Genomic DNA, 16,415 nt, shown 5'->3' with positions numbered 1-16,415 from the left:
ACAAACAGATCTCATACTGTTTGAATTCTGTTTAATGTACAGTATTTAAAATTATGTCAGCAAGTCTTATTTTAAGAGGTTTATATTCTATTTTAAATTGTAATAAAAGTACTAAAAAATAAATACTTTGTTTATAACAGTTATGACTCTCACACCACAACATGTGATAAGGCTATGTATGTGCATTGCAATGTGTTCTTAATGGCACCCAAAGCACAAATACAGTTAAAGAGGACCTCTACCCATATCTTTGAAATTACAACAAAGACACCTTTAGAAATGTTTAGTAATGGAAATCTACAAATAGACACCTATAAATAATTGCAGGATTTTTATTATTTGCATACATTTTTTCTTTTAATCCCCATTCTTCTCACAGTGGCCATTTTTACCAAGGGCAGATTACTATATCTCTCTTTACTTCCTGGAACTCTGGCACATGTCACTAGGACATGTGACCATTTTATAATAATAAAAACAAGTGAAAAATAAATATCAGAATTTTTCCCTAAATAGGTTCTTTATCAGAAGCATTATTTAACCTCAATTTACCTTTTTTCCCAGGTGAATGAAATCTACCATGATGAGTCATTGGGTACCCATATTAATGTGGTCCTTGTGCGAATAATAATGGTCAGCAAAGTAAGTATTATGGTACAAATTAAGAAATCTATACTTTTTCAAAGAAATTGTTTCCCATTGCTTTTAGTATATGATCAGCAAGTCTACCAAATAACAATATAATTTGGCTCACTCAGCGAGCCTGATTTACTAAAAGTAGATCCAAAATAGCAGTGAAAAATTGCTATGGAGATTATAGTAATGCCTGTATTGCAGGTTCACATGAGATTGTGAACATGATCCCTTAAAGTGGACCTCAAAGTCAAAATGTGAAGATCTGCTATGCTACAGGCAACATCTTGAAATGTTAGTTGTGCTTAAGCAGTATTTTCTGTCTCGAATTCCTCCTGATAAATGGCAATGTATTTCCTGTCAAGGAAGTTGCCCAGACACACCTGGGCTCAGGGGCTTATCCACTGCAAGGCAAACAAGACGTTTGCCTTGGGCGGCACTTCCAAGGGGGCAGCAAAAAATGCCGCCCCCAAACCAGTGAGGCGACTCGTTCCCCTTCTCCTACGATCCTAGCGATGATCCATCCTGGATGATCCAGTGGCATACAGCAGCAGCAGGAGAGTCTGACCATGCTACTTTCAGTTTCACTTTCTAGCGGAGCAGAAGAATACTCCACGGCTGATAGGCTGGGGGCAGGGACAGGCTCCTGCTGCCTGGCACCGAAGAGCACAGCTGTGGATGGCAGGAGAACGAAGCAAGCACCCCCAGGGATCTGAACAAAGGCAGCCCAGCGGCAGCCCAATGAGCTCAGCTGCTATCTGACTGCTGAAGGTAAGGGACTGGGCAGAGCAGTGTGGGATGGGGTCCTGTGGAGCACTGAAAGATCACTGCCAGTGCAGTGTGTACTACAGCAGCCTTGTTTAAAAGATCTCTGCACACAGGTATAGAAATCCCTGCGTTCTATTATATATACCTGTGTGCAGAGATCTGTTGGGGCTTGTTCACACCAACTGCGGTGTGTTCCAGATGCTGCATGCTCTATTTTTTGCATTTGCTGTGGAACGGAATGCAGGCAATGTTTTGCCATGCGTCTGATCGCACTGCAGGCAGGGGGGCATGGCTGCTGTGCCATTGACAGTCCCCTCCTGCCCCAGAATGCAGGGGAAGTTTTGTGAGTGATTGTGGGGTGTTCCAGCAGCTACCACTCTGGAACGCACCACAATTGGTGTGAACAAGCCCTTACAGATGTACCTGTGGTACAGGTGTCACCTTTACCACAGGCAGCCATGTGTGCTGGGATCTATTATATTTAGAGCTTGTTCACACCTAATCCAGTGCGTTCCAGCACAGTTAGTGGCCAGGACACACTGGATCGCATACAAGCCTCCCTGCCTTTCAGGGGTGGGAGGGGGTGTGGAAATGCCATTCAAGTCAATGGCACCACAGGCATGCCCGACAGTGAGATCGCCCGCACCAGAATGTGTGGTACAGCAAAGCCCAAGTTCCAGTCCAGTGAAATCGCAAAAAATAGTGCATGCACTTTTTTTTTTTGCAATCACACTGGACCGGAACCCGAGCATTGATGAAGCACAGGCCCCCTGAGACCCCCACACACCCTCCTGATACCCAACACATCCCCGTGAGACCCCGCATAGCCCTCCTGAGATTTTTCGGCCGGCACCCCAGAGCAGCACAGAGTAAGTAGCTTCATATTATTCTGCATTGCTGCGCAATGTATTCCTGGGATTTGTAGTCTTCTATAGCCAGGTGCCTTTCAGCAATGCTGTATAATGCATTGCTGGGATTTGTAGTCCTCTATAGCCGGGGGTATTCTGCATTGCTATATAATGTATTGCTGGGATTTGTACTCCAACAACAACAAAATATAGGCATTTATAATCCACTTTTAATGTACAGCAAGGAAGAGGTGGAGCTCTAAGAGGAAAAGGTGGACCCTAAAGATGAAGGGGTGGAGTTTACAAATTAAGGGGTTGGTCTTAAACAGGAAGGGGTGGGGCAAATTTAGATTAGGGGTGCCGATTTTAGTCTTGCCTAGGGCAGCACATAATCAAAATACACCAGGGCCTCTGCCTATATCCCTTATAGCTGTTTATCTGCTGTGTGAGATCTTAAAGACACTGCTACCTCTTGCTGCTTGTTTCATGAAATTTATAGTGAGATTTGGTGATATCATGACTATGCTGCTACTTGTAGAGCAATATGCACAACACTCACTTCCCTGCTGCTGCTGATGTACTTTGTGAACCACACCTGTTGCTTTTTGAATATTCCCTCACTAGTTAACAGATCACCAGTCATTAGGAGGGATGCTCTGATATGTGGAATCAAAGCCTTGGCTCTACCAAGATGTCCACCCAAACGGAGAGACACAGTGCACGGTAAGTCAGTAATGGGGATGCAAGGAGCCTACAGTCAATACTGGTGACTTATACTTTCAGGGTTATTCACAAAAGGGTGAAGAGTAGACATGTGCGATTCGTTTAGTTACGAATCGAAATTCGTACAAATTTTCCTGAAATTCGTAAATTCGGAAGCATCCGAAATCCGAATTGCAGTTTCCGAATTATATCCGAAATACGAAATTCCGTTAACGAATTTCGGATCCGAATTTCTTTGAAACGGGAACTAATATTACCCCTGTAAATGAAGTTGAACAACATGGCAAGATTTTTTTTAAATACGGATCCGCTGTTGCTGAGGGTTGCATTACAATACACGCAGGAAATTGATATATTTGCCGCGTCCAGCATGGCGACTACACGCTCCGCGACAACAGGCCCCACTCCTTCAAAGACCCGGAGTAAGCTGGTGGCGCCTCCCTCTGATGTGGCCGGCCTATCGCGGGATCGTCAGCCATCGCCGATTCCCTCGCCGGACCTGCAACCAGATGATTCCGGTGTCCGAACGGTACCCGAGGTAGGAGAGGGGGGGGGGGGACTGGAGAGAGATTCTCCCGCGCCTCACTACAAAGGGAGACCTGGAGGACATGGCCGCGCGCATTGTGGCGGCCCTCAGGCAGGAGGTACAAGATATTGGGCAGAGGGTGGCCTCATATCGACAGTAGAGGAGTCTACAACCTCTCTGACCCAGCAGGTGGCGGCCCTGGAAACAGTACACTCGGGCATGGGCGCCCAGATCACCACGGCCTTTCTCAGACTAGATGACGGTGAAAACCGTAATGGGCGCAATAATCTGCGGGTGAGGGGTATCACTGAAGCCACAGCAGGACGGGATTTACGTTCCACAGTTCTGGCGATTCTAAATCAATACCTGAATAAGCCCCCGGCAACGGAGTTGGAGCTGGATCGGGTGCATAGAGTTATGGGTGCCCGACCTGCGGCCTTGGCTGATTCCCCACCCAGGGATGTGTTGTGCAGGGTACACTTTTATTCCATCAAGGAGGAGATCCTGCGGCAGGCCTGGCACAAGGGACCCATAGACTTTGATGGAGCACATATTCAAATTATGCCCGATCTCTCCAGGCATACCCTCCGTATGCGAAGATCTCTGAGGCCCCTATTGGAGATTGTGCGCTCTGCTGATGCTTCTTACAGGTGGGGCCACCCGTTCCATCTAATTGTGAGGCGAGGAGACCAATCCTTTTTTCTACATCGTCCCCAACAGCTGCCAGACTTGTTTGCTTTCCTGGGCTCAGAGGCGATCTCGATCCCAAACTGGTTGGACTTTTCAGAGGACCGCTCATCCTTGGCCCCACTTCCGGCTGGGCCGTCCAGGAGGGGGAGATCCCGTAACCGAGCCAGTCAGCGGCTGGTCCCTGGCCCTTCACATGCAAGTGAAGTGAAGCCTGATGAACTCTCTTGAGGGAACCCGACTCGCTATCCCAGGTTCAGCTGTGATCTTACATACCCCAGTGGCAGCTAGCTCTATCTAGGAGGGTTACGTTAAGTTATGTTATGTTACTGGGTTACACTAGTCATAGGGGGGTTCCTATCCTGCTGCCCGGGCGAGTCTGAGGGGAGTCCCCCCTCGCCCTACACTGGGTAGAGGGACATACGGGATACATGCAGGGTGTGTTTAATGTCAGGTTAACCTTTTTCTCCCTAGGTGTGGTCCTTGGAATGTGGGGTGGCGGGACTTTTGTGGGGGGAGAGAGGGCTGCGACCGGGTGGCCCCCCCGGTGGGTGCCGTGGGGCGGCGCTCTCTTGCTCCATGACTGTACGAGCTTCATTGTACGGGGACTGTTATTTTATGCCATTACTATGCATATATTTGCCATGTTAGGCTGAGTTGCCGGGTTGATGCATCTTCTTCTTGCCATTGTTTTTTGACCACTGTTTTGTGACAACTTTACCCCCATAGGATACACGCCCACACCCTATCGGTGCAGGGGTGGGCGTAACGAAAAATTACTGGCTGACCTGTAGTCAGTGTCAGCTATCTTCTCTTTACTCTTTTCTCTCTTTACTCACTGCACCCCCCTTCTCTCCACTTGCCTTAACCTCACCCTTTCATCTGGTATTTTGCCCCCTCCCCATCCTCTACTCCTACCCTCCTTCCCCTCTTGCCTGCCCTCAGACCCTCCTCTAACTGCCCAAGGATCATGGCCCCTCTTTCGCTATATTCCCTGAACGCTAGGGGGCTTAATATCCCCGAAAAAAGATCCAGGTTGCTCGCTGATTTGCGATGCGCAGAAGCCCAGGTGGCCTTTATACAGGAAACTCATTTCAACCGGAAGCGGTTCCCACACTGCGTAACCGGGATTATCCAGTGGTGTATCACGCTGCGACGCCGCTCTCCAGGTCTAAGGGAGTGAGCATTCTCATCTCTAAATCGGTGGCATGGACGTTGGTCGACCAGCTGGTGGATGAGCTAGGGAGGTTCTTGATAGTGAAGGGACTATGGGAGTGACCACGGTGACGCTGGCTAATGTGTACCTTCCCAATTCGGAACAGTTGCAATTCCTGCGATCCTTTCTTACCCGCTTGGAGGAATTCCAGGAGGGAACTCTGATATTGGGGGGGGGGGATTTCAATGTGGCTTTGGATCCCACTATAGACACCTCTAGAGGTGCCTCCCATCTCTCATTCTCCTACCTTCGAAAGCTAAAGCTGGCGCTCCAGCAGTTCCACCTAATGGACGTGTGGCATGCCCTGTACCCGGTGGATCGGGACTTTACTTATTACTCGACGGTTCATCAATCCTACTCGAGAATTGACTACTTTTTCACCAGACATGGCGACTTACCTAGAGTACTAGCAGCCTCTATTGGATCTCCTGTACTCTCTGAGCATGCTCCTATTCAGTTGAGTATGGACCTTTTGTCCCCCACTTCGAGATGCTCCTCCTGGAGACTCAACGAGTCGCTCTTACAGGACCCAGTGATCTCTGCGGACTTAGCGGCTTCCCTGATGGCCTACTTCCGCACGAATGTCACTGACCGGGTCGACCCCCTGTCAGTGTGGGAGGCACACAAATGTGTCCTGCGGGGTGTGCTCTTTAAGCATGGCGCAAGACGGAAAAGAGAGCGGAACTCTCAAATTGAGGTCCTGCTGGGCCGCCTTCATAGACTGGAGGCATCCCACAAACGCTCCCTAGCGGTGGCGACCTACAGGGAACTCGTTCAGGTTTGTGAGGAGCTCAATGCTCTCCTGTTCGTGAGGGTAAAGAGGAGGGCCTTGTGGGGGAGGAGGAGCCTGTACGAGTTCGCAAACAAACCAGGGAAACTGGACGCTTCGTGGTCCCAGAGGTAAACCCTTTATATCCCACCTGATGTCTAGGCAGGGTACCCGCCTTACGTTGTCAAAAGACATGGCTGAGGAATTCGCTGACTTTTATCATCGACTGTACAATCTGCAGCCAGAACCATTGATTCGGGAAGCCCACTGCCCGAGCAGCGGAGATGGATTCGTACATCCGGAGCTCTGGCCTCCCATCACTCTCCCCAGCGGACAGGGAGTGTTTGGAGCTACCCATCTCCGAGGGTGAGTTGGCGGCGGCTATTAAGCACGCCAAGCCTGGCAAGGCGCCGGGCCCGGATGGCTTCACGATTCCATACTATCGGAAATTCATAGACCTGTTGACCCCCCATTTTCTGGTGGCCTTTAACTCCATCCTCCACAGCCGCCCCTTGCCAGAGGATTCTCTGAGGGCGCATGTTGCCGTGCTCCCCAAGGAGGGGAAGGACCCAGCACAATGTGTCAGTTACCGCCCTATAGCCCTCCTGAACGTAGACCTAAAACTGTTTGCGAAAATCCTAGCGACAAGGCTCTCGCCGGGTATTCCAACTCTAGTGAAAGATGATCAGGTGGGATTTGTTGTGGCTAGGGAGGCTCGAGATAGCACCACTAGGGTACTCAACATCATTCATGAGGCGCGCTCCAAATCGTCCCCGTTGATGGTCCTCTCAACTGACGCTGAGAAGGCGTTCGACAGGGTGGACTGGCAGTTCTTAGGATCCACCCTCCGTCACATCGGACTGGGCCCGCATATGATTTCGTGGCTGTCCGCTCTGTACTCTCGCCCCTCGGCGGCCATCAAGGTCAATGAAACTAGGTCCCCGTATTTTCCTCTTACAAATGGTACGCGCCAGGGCTGTCCCCTCTCCCCGCTGATGTACATCTTAGCTCTGGAACCCTTTCTAGGCCATGTTCGGTCGAATGAGAGAATTTCTGGATTCAAGAGTCACTCTATGGAACATAAGGTCACAGCTTATGCGGATGACCTCTTGTTCTTCATCTCTCAACCTCAGACCTCCCTCACCGAGCTCATGCGGGAACTTAGGGTTTATGGTGCTCTATCCAACCTAGCCATCAATTGGACTAAATCCGCAGCGTTGAATATCACCTTGCCTCTGATTGAACAGAACTCGATCCAGGCCAACTTCCCCTTCAAGTGGGAGGCCCATTCCCTGCCTTACTTGGGTACCCACATCACATCGGATCTGGGAGCACTATATGAGGCCAATTTCCCTCCCCTCTTGATACGGATCAGGCAGGATTTACGAGCTTGGCAGGCTCTCACAGTGACCTGGTTTGGTCGCTGTAATGCTCTTAAAATGACTATACTCCCCAGGATCTTATTCCTGATGCAAGCGCTGCCCATTCGTCTGCCGCTTACATTCTTCTCTCGCCTTCGTCGCATGTTCCTGCAGTACGTGTGGGCGAATGGTGCCCCCAGGATCGGCAGGCGCCTTCTTACCATGCCTAAACCAGCAGGGGGGATTGGACTCCCCGACGTGACTCTCTATCATAGAGCGGTGCATCTAAACAGAGTTGTGGATTGGTGCTGCCATTCCATGCATAAACAATGGGTGCGCATGGAACTGAACATCGCCCCGTCCCCGTTGGCGGGACTCCCATGGCTCTCGGGCCCCATACCAGCTCCCTGCTCTCAGCATCCCACGATTGGAGCCACCCTCAAAATAGCGAGGACGCAGTTTAGGTCCTCTTTGATTTCCCCGTTCCCGTCCCCGCTCACCCCAGTGATAGGTGATCTAGATTGGAAAACAGGCGCTTGCGCAGCCTGAGCGGTAGCAATAAGTTCCGGGTTCAGAATTTTAGAGCGAGGGGAGGATGGATGGGGTACCCGAGATCCAGTCCCTGGTGGAACCGCCCCTAGATGTCTGGTCCGCTTATCAACTTAGACACTTTTTGATGGCAATCCCCGCCTCGGTGCAAATTGACAGGCCATTGACTCCATTTGAGGATGTATGTGGGAAGGGGGAGCCAGTCAGACATGCGTTATCCATGACCTATAAGCTACTAGTCACTCCCCCACCGGATTTCTCCCCACAGTATCTACGGAAGTGGGAGGCAGAACTAGATACTTCTTTTACCCCTCGGCAGCGGGATATGATGGTTCATTTTGCACTTAAATGCTCGATAGCCAACAGATTCCAAGAGCAGGGATATAAGATCCTTTCCAGGTGGTATAGGGTCCCACACGTCCTACACAAGATGAACCCTTCCATTCCGGCAGTGTGCTGGAGATGTGGTTCGGCGGTGGGCACAATGCTACACATATTCTGGAGTTGCCCATCCCTGACTAGGTTCTGGACTGAGGTGGGAGACATCATCAACAGATTGGTGACACCGGAGTTGGTGCTGAGTCCGGAGGTCTTTTTATTACACATGACCAGCCTGTCACGACGCAAGTACAAGGCATCTCTGTCAATCCACCTACTCAATGCTGCCAAAGCGTGTGTCCTGGTCCTCTGGAGGTCGACACAGGCTCCATCATTGCGCCTTTGGTTCACAAAGGTTAATTAGATTCACCAGCTGGAAGATCTTACGGCCACTGTCCACAATACTGAGGAAAGATTTCGAGACACCTGGAGAGCGTGGACGCACTTCACCACAACTGACCCATATCGACAGATATCGGCTCCTGTTGGTGGCTCTTAGGTGCGGCTCCCCGAATGGGAGCCAGATACACTGGACAAATGTACGCTAAGCTTCCTGTCTGAGGCTACCTGATCTCTAACCGCACCCCGGGGGAGACTCAGGGGTTGGCAGGAGTCCCCTCCCTTCCTATACTTTACCTACTCTCCTACCCCTTTATTTTCACCCTAGCTAATGCTTCTTCCAACTTGTCTAGTTCTATACCCCTAGTAAATCTTGTTTCGAATGACTCATCTAGCTACTAATAGTCAATTGGTGAGATGCTACCATGTGCGGAGGTCCGAGTTCCCAGATGTGTAAGGCTATACAGTTCATAGGTCCACCCGGAATTTATCGGAGTGGGCTCCGTTTGGAGGGCAATGCCTTCGTTTAAGCCGAGGAATAGTTCCCCAAACTTGGTCGCAATCTAGAGTATGTTACTGTATGAATGTATAACAGATATGTCGCAGTATGTTACTCGTAGAAGTGCAGGGTCGCATCAGGTTGATGGGACCGGAATATATTACTATGCTACTGTGCCTTGATGCATGTTTTCTCACCTGCAGTGTTGATGCTATTTTTAATTGATGTTGAATAGCGGGCTGCCTGCGTGCAGACCTTAACGATCACTTTATATGTCAGAATTTGCTTTTGTTCAATAAACGTAAGATTTAAAAAAAAAAAAAAAGCAAAATACCTTTGTTAATATATTGGAGTTGATGGTAGTTTTTTTTTCTTTATGCGAAATATGAAATTCGGATCCGGAATCCGTTAACGGAATTCGTATTTCGTTTGGTAGACCAATCAGAGGTTTTCTCTTCTGCTGCTGAGAGTTGCATTACAATGACTACAGGCAGGAAATACGAAATTCCATCAACGGAATTTCGTTCCGTTACGAACATTCGTTATATTGAAGTTAAAAAGCAAAATACCTTTTAATATATTGGAGTTGATGGTAGTTTTTTTTTTTTTATCCGAAATACGAAATTCGGATCCTGAATCCGTTAATGGAATTCGTATTTCGGATTAAAAAAACAACTACCACATCGACTCCAATATTAACAAAGGTATTTTTGCTTTTTAACTTCATCATAACGAATGTTCGTAAAGTTACGAAAATGTGCAGAAACTAACGAAAATTCGTATTTCGTACGAATCTGAATTGAGTTTCAGACACGAATTACGAAATAACCGATATTCCAAAACAAATCTAGTGAAGAGTTTGGAGAAGGCAGGAGAAATGAACAATCTAGGCCAAAATAGTTGATTTGGAAAAATTCTCCAATACATATAACTTTCCTGTTCAGCTATGTTGTCCTCGATTGTTGACTTCTCCTGCCTTTTCCAAACTCTTCACCCTTTTTGTGAATAACCCTGTGTGTCTACTAATTACTTTTATAACATAGTTACTTAGCTAGTCAAGTTGAAATAAACATACATGTCCATCAGGTTCAAATAGAAAAATAAATACATTTAAAACCCCCATCTACAAAACCTTAAACCCACAGTTGATCCAAAAAAAGGCAAACAAATAAAGAATCTGATAGCAAAGATTGCTCAGTGCTAAATAAAAACCTAATAAAATAATACACTATGGTATACTTTAAATCAGTCAGAGCCATCTTTAACGTGGAGCAAAAGGGCAGCTGCCCAGGGCCCAGTCATTGTTGTGGGGCCCAAAGCAGCTGCCCCTTGAGCAAGGCCAGAGCTACAAAACTCCTGGCACTGGCACTGCATGTCAGCACTGACATCAGAGCGCTGGATGAGCATAGAGCTGGGTAGATGCCCTCCCCCTCCCTGCTGTGTATGCTGGAAGGAGCCAGCTCTGCTATGTGACCTAGATGCTGATGTTCACTGGCCTTTGTACCTGGATGGGGGAGAGGGAGCCTGCCGGATGATGGGACTACAGCCTGGATTGAGGCAGCATGAATGGTGGGTGTCTGATGGGGAGGCAGGGGGTGTATGTACTGGCTGCTGCATGCTACATGGGTGTCTTAGGGAACACTGAATGTCCAGCGAGAGGGGTCACTACATATTGCTTGTCTATTTGTGAGGGAGGTTACTGCATGGTACATAGTTACATAGTTACATAGTATTTGGGGTTGAATAAAGACATACGTCCATCAAGTCCAACCCATATAGGTCCACGCATCATCTCATTCTTAGGGATACTGGTATCCCTGGATATTACGGTCCCTCAAGAAATTGTCCAAACATTTCTTGAACAAATCTACACTCTTGGCTGAAATCACTGCCGATGGCAGTGAGTTCCAGACCTTAAAGGAGAGCTATGGGGTTCTATCTTTTCTTTATTAATGCATTCCTTAGGCTAAATAAGTAAATTATGTAATTTACTTTAATTAGCCAAAATGCACAGTAAGGCTGTAAACCCCTATGTAAGGTGGTGGGCGGGGCTAAGCGCCACAATGAGGAGACATCCCGATGTATCTGACGGGATCCTCCCCACTGATCTTCCTTACTGTGACTGACAGTGATTCTTGAGAGCTGCTGCGCGTCCACAAATATATGGACATGCGCAGCAGCTCTCTCCTTACCTGCACGTCCCCGTGTGTCAGCCGGGCTCCTTCCCCCCTCTCTCTCTCTCCCTGCCCTGTGTGACACTGCCATACTAAAATGATCGTGGATCGCTGATGACAGAGGGGAAGGAGCCTTGTCTCATAGCTCTGGTCCTCCATTCCCCTAATTAGTTTTGTTGCCCTCCGCTGGACTCTCTCCAGTTCAAGGACATCCCTTCTCAGTACCGGCGACCAAAACTGGACCGCATACTCCAGATGTGGCCGAACCAACGATCTATATAGAGGCACAATTATAGACTTGTCCCTGCAATGCATCCCCTTCTTAATACAGGACAAGACCCTGTACATGTACAGTATATATTTAGATCGCTATGTGCTGCTGTGTACATATGATGGGGGTCACTACTTGCTTTCCATGTATATATGATGGGGGTCAATACATGCTTTCTGTGTACATATGATGGAGGTTACTACATACTTTCCATGTATATATGAGGGGGTTACTATATGCTTTCCGTGTATATATGATGGGGGTTACTACATGCTTTCAGTGCACATATGATGTGGGTTACTATGTGCTTTCCATGATGGGGCTAATACTTGCCTTCTGTGTATATATAATGAGGGTCACTACATAAATCCTTCCACGGCCTTGCCCTTGAGCCTGCAAAACATACATACATGGCACTGTTCTGTTTACTATGTGATCGGTATTACATAGTATTGCTCCACCCCTGTCGTATAGGCGTATGTATGGGCTAAATTGTATGACGGGGTGTGGCGTGGGTAGGATGAGGGGGGGAGCAAGAAAATGTTTGCCATGGGTCCCATCAGTATTAAAGACGGCCCTGAAATCAGTAAATGCTTAATGCATACTAAATAAATTAATAAATATAACTATAATATAAATAATAACTTATACTGTACATTTATATACATATTGAATAACAATGTGTTCCAATATAATATGGTTTAACAAATTGTACCTTAATTGTTTTCTATCCAATAATTAATGTGAAACTGTCCCTTTTTATAAATTATTCTTTATTACACTATTTTTTCACTTTTTTACCATCAAGGAGGAAATTGTATGTGCCACATGAGCAAGAGGCCTAATTTACTTTGATCGCACCACAATTTAGGCTAAGTTCACACCTTGGCGATCCGTGGCTGTGCAGCAATCATGCACAAAACTGCGTGGATGGCCGCACGGTCACTGAATTGCCCACAACTGCCGATCGCGCTGGCGGTGCTTTTATTTTCTAATTGCATAGTTTCCCGCCGCCATACTGCCCATGCAATTCCTAAAAAAGCTGTGCATCATGTGTAGAGATGGGAAGGGCTGGAAAAATTGGGAATTTTTTTTTTTTTCCAAAGCCGTTTTTGGTTTTGTCCGGAAAAATGTAAATTAAAAAAAGGAGTGTGGAATATGTTTTTTTACAATGATAAATAATATATCTTTGACATGGTATTCAAACTATATAACATGAAAACCTTAATGAAAGATTTCTGAGACTTTATGTCAAGTCTTAAAGGAGAACTATGAGGTGAGTGCTCTTCACTCACCTCATAGTTCTAGCCGACCTGTGACAATGAGACTGTCACAGGTCGGCTCAGTAGATCGGGAGGTGAGCGAACACATACCGGGCTCGCTCACCTCTCGATCTTGTCACAGCTCTCTGCTGTGACAGGGGAGGGGCTGGATTCCCCCCTCCCCGCACCGATCCGCCAGCACTGACTGGCGGAACGGACGGGGGAGGGGGCAGGAACAGCTGGCTCTGCCTCTAGATAGGCAGAGCCAGCTGTCACTCACGCAGCTGGGCGGATCCAGACATAATTGTCGGGATCCGCTTCAGCTGCGGCGTCTCGGTATACCGCGAGCGGGGGCTCGCGGTATACTGTGGCGTCTCAGTATACTGCGAGCTGTAGCTCGCGGTATACTGAGCCTAGGGTGACGGGAGGACGCTAGTTTGTGTCCTCCCGTTACCCTAAGGAGAACTATAGGGAAAAGCCTTAACCTCATAGTTCTCCTTTAAATTACTGCACATTCTCTCTGAAGACAAATCCTGGAATACAATTCAAGTAACACTGCACTTCTCAATGCAGTTCTCAAACTCAAAAATAAATATGCATTTCTGCCACTAGGGGCACTGCAGAGGAAAGGCGCCAGTTTAGTTAGCTTGTGGGCTCTATCTTGTACTTCCTACAGTTGGGTGATTGTTGGTTTGATAGTAAATGAGAGTTTGTCCTCTCAGGTCTTATGTGACAGGTAAGAGGGCACATTTGTTTGACAAAATAGTTTATCTTTAAAACTTTAAATGATTCCTAATAATGTTCGACACCATCACAGTATAATTATTTATAGTCTGGTCAGTAAATTGTTTTTTTTTTCCTCCTCAGTAAAATGAGACCAACATCTAAAGTTTGAAAACATTTCCACAGTGCAACTTGCAAGCTGCAATTTGCAAATATGTTCTTGCTTGTTTTGTTGCTTTTGAGGGAAAGGGGGGTGTTACCTGTTCTCATGTATAGTTGAAATGTTATTAACATATACAATCCTTGTTATTCCATTTGTACTAAAAAAATTAATTTTAAAAAGCAAGTTTAGTTTATTTACTGAATAAGCTGTACTTTTATTTCAAGCATAATACTTTTATATACACTGCATTTCATGTTCCTAGTGTAACAAAATGACTTTCAATTTGTAAAAATACTCCACACTGAATTTTTTTTTCATTTATCCGAAAATTGTATTTTTTTCAGGACAAAAACCAGCAATTTTTTTTTTTCTCAGGCTTCAAAATTTCCGGAAATTTTACATCTCTAGTCATGTGTCACAAAAAAAGGTACTTGTACCTTTTTTTAGCGAGTGCCGTGCGGATGTAACCCTATTGAAATGTACTCTTGAAACCGTTACTGGATAAGCTGCAACAATCTGGTGCTACATATGGGGGGAGTTACCCCTTCAGTCTTCAAACTTGCAAGGGTGACTCCAGTTTTTACCTTCATTCTCCTACCGATCTTTTCCACTTCTCTGTCAAGTTTCTGCCCTCGATCTCGGAGAAAGTGACAGAATACTGCTGGAAGGTTGCATATTTGCCTGTATGCAGTTGACTCAGTTTCCAGGTAATTGTAAGACCTTTTTCGTATATCAGTTTGATTAGGACCACACTATCCTCCGGGACCCTAAACCCCTTATCCTTGAGGAATCCTCTCTTCCCTCCTTCACCACCTCTGTACTCCAGGTGATTTTGTACTACTTCCCATACAGTGTGGTTACTAACCTGGATAACATGGGGGAGTTGTATGCTCCAGAAGGATAAGGGGGTTCCTATTGTTATATGGATCACTGTATATTTGGTCCACAGGACTTTTATGTGGGTTACATTAACCCCCCCCCAACCCCACTTTCCTTCCTCAGTTGATGGGAGGAGAGGCCCTCTTTTTTGTTATTACTTAGAACTTTGGATGCTTGCTGGCTTACACAGGGACTTACCCATGTTCACTATCTGACTGACACCTGCAGGGAAGAGAGCTGTGTGCCCATGTGTGGAACCCTTATTCAGGCACTTGCTGTCGAGTTTTTATTCTGCTTGGGAATGGAGAGGGTTTTCTCCTGTCTTGGGTTTGGACAGGAGAACTTGCTGTGTACTCAACTTGATTTTACCTAGTATAGGTGTCACACAGGTTCTATAAACATCTATTCTACTGTACCAATGCTGCGCACTGTGGAGTAGAACCTTTTTTTGTCCTACACCTCTTCTGTTTTTAACTGGTTAAGATTCCATGCTTGATTTATGCTCCTCTGTTCCACTGTTCTTGTATTCCATATTTATATTCTGTGGTTATATTTTCAGAAGACAGGTTTTAGGCCCTTTAGGGCTGCTCTTGACATTATGCTGAAAACAATAGCTTGCCTGAGCACACAAATGTATTCCCTTCCTGGGGGATGAGTGTTGAGATCCCATTTGGGTACATGCCTGTGAGACACTACCTCGAGAGACTGGAAATGCAGCATGATTCCTGCCAAGTAGCAAAGAGCTGCCCTTCCAAGGCTTACAGCCTTAGTTTTGCCTACAACTCTCAATGGGTTCTACATGTTTGTTGTGACTGTTATAGATGCAGGTTTATTTATATGATTCCTTCTCCTTTAGGTACTGCACAGATTGGAAATACAGTTTATTAGTTTTCATGTGCTGTTCCTATTCCTATCCTATTCTGTTTCCCCCCACATATTGGGGAATGTCATTGATAGTGGTGTGGGCTAGTTATAGCCCCTTAAGATAGGCCCCTATAACTAGGGTGTCCTTCGCTTGTTTCTCATTTTGCATATGCTCCTGCCTACCAGCTTGGGTGTTTCTAACTTTTCATTTGATGTTCTCCTCTACCTTCTTTGTGTCTCTAGTTTCTTATACTCCTTCCTCCTCCACCAAACTTTACCCCTTCTTACCCCCTGCCTCCTATGAGGTTTTATGCTCTGGTATATCTTCCCCCTACTCTCCATTGGTTGGTCCCACCAAAAATGACCCATCATTTATCGTGACCTTTCATTCTTGGGAGTTAGGCATCGAGCATTTGGACGAGTACGAGTACTCACCCAAATACTCGGCATCTGCACTGACACCGATTCTAGTATCACTATCGGTGCATCCCTATTAGAAACAGAGGTTTAAGTTGCACTTTGTGGAAGCCACACTTCCTCGTCAAGGCTCCTTTGTGAAGTGTGGTACTAACTCTTTGAGAGCCTCCATACTGGAGCATGTAAAGCATTAAATAATTTGAATGCAGGTATGCCCAGAGGCATATCTCCTTTAGAGCTGCAGCTAACAATTATTTTCAAAATCGATTAGTTAGCCGATTATTAAGTTCGACTAATCGGTTAATTGGATATACCTGAGCAGTCTTCCAGCAACTTGCTTCTGAGATCAGGCCTGTCTATCAGCGG

The 16,415-nt window shown here is 46.6% G+C and overlaps 1 protein-coding gene across 1 annotated transcript in view; it reads left to right on the top strand.

The window, feature by feature from the left end:
* The window catches only part of LOC108798945 (A disintegrin and metalloproteinase with thrombospondin motifs 2-like), a gene marked incomplete at its 3' end in the record, with an annotated part of 345,605 nt that overhangs the window by 28,097 nt on the left and 301,093 nt on the right, over nt 1-16,415 (top strand). Inside the window, exons 4-5 of the mRNA XM_018570755.1 lie at nt 565-642; nt 884-890. Coding sequence (XP_018426257.1) covers nt 565-642; nt 884-890 — 85 coding nt within the window. The remainder of the gene's footprint in view (nt 1-564; nt 643-883; nt 891-16,415) is intronic.

Source organism: Nanorana parkeri, unplaced genomic scaffold (genome assembly GCF_000935625.1).
Source record: "Nanorana parkeri isolate BGI_ZX_2015 unplaced genomic scaffold, ASM93562v1 scaffold1591, whole genome shotgun sequence".
Taxonomy (NCBI): domain Eukaryota; kingdom Metazoa; phylum Chordata; class Amphibia; order Anura; family Dicroglossidae; genus Nanorana; species Nanorana parkeri.
The sequence above is the reverse complement of the archived record's forward strand: the minus strand, read 5'-3'. Positions and strand labels throughout refer to the sequence as shown.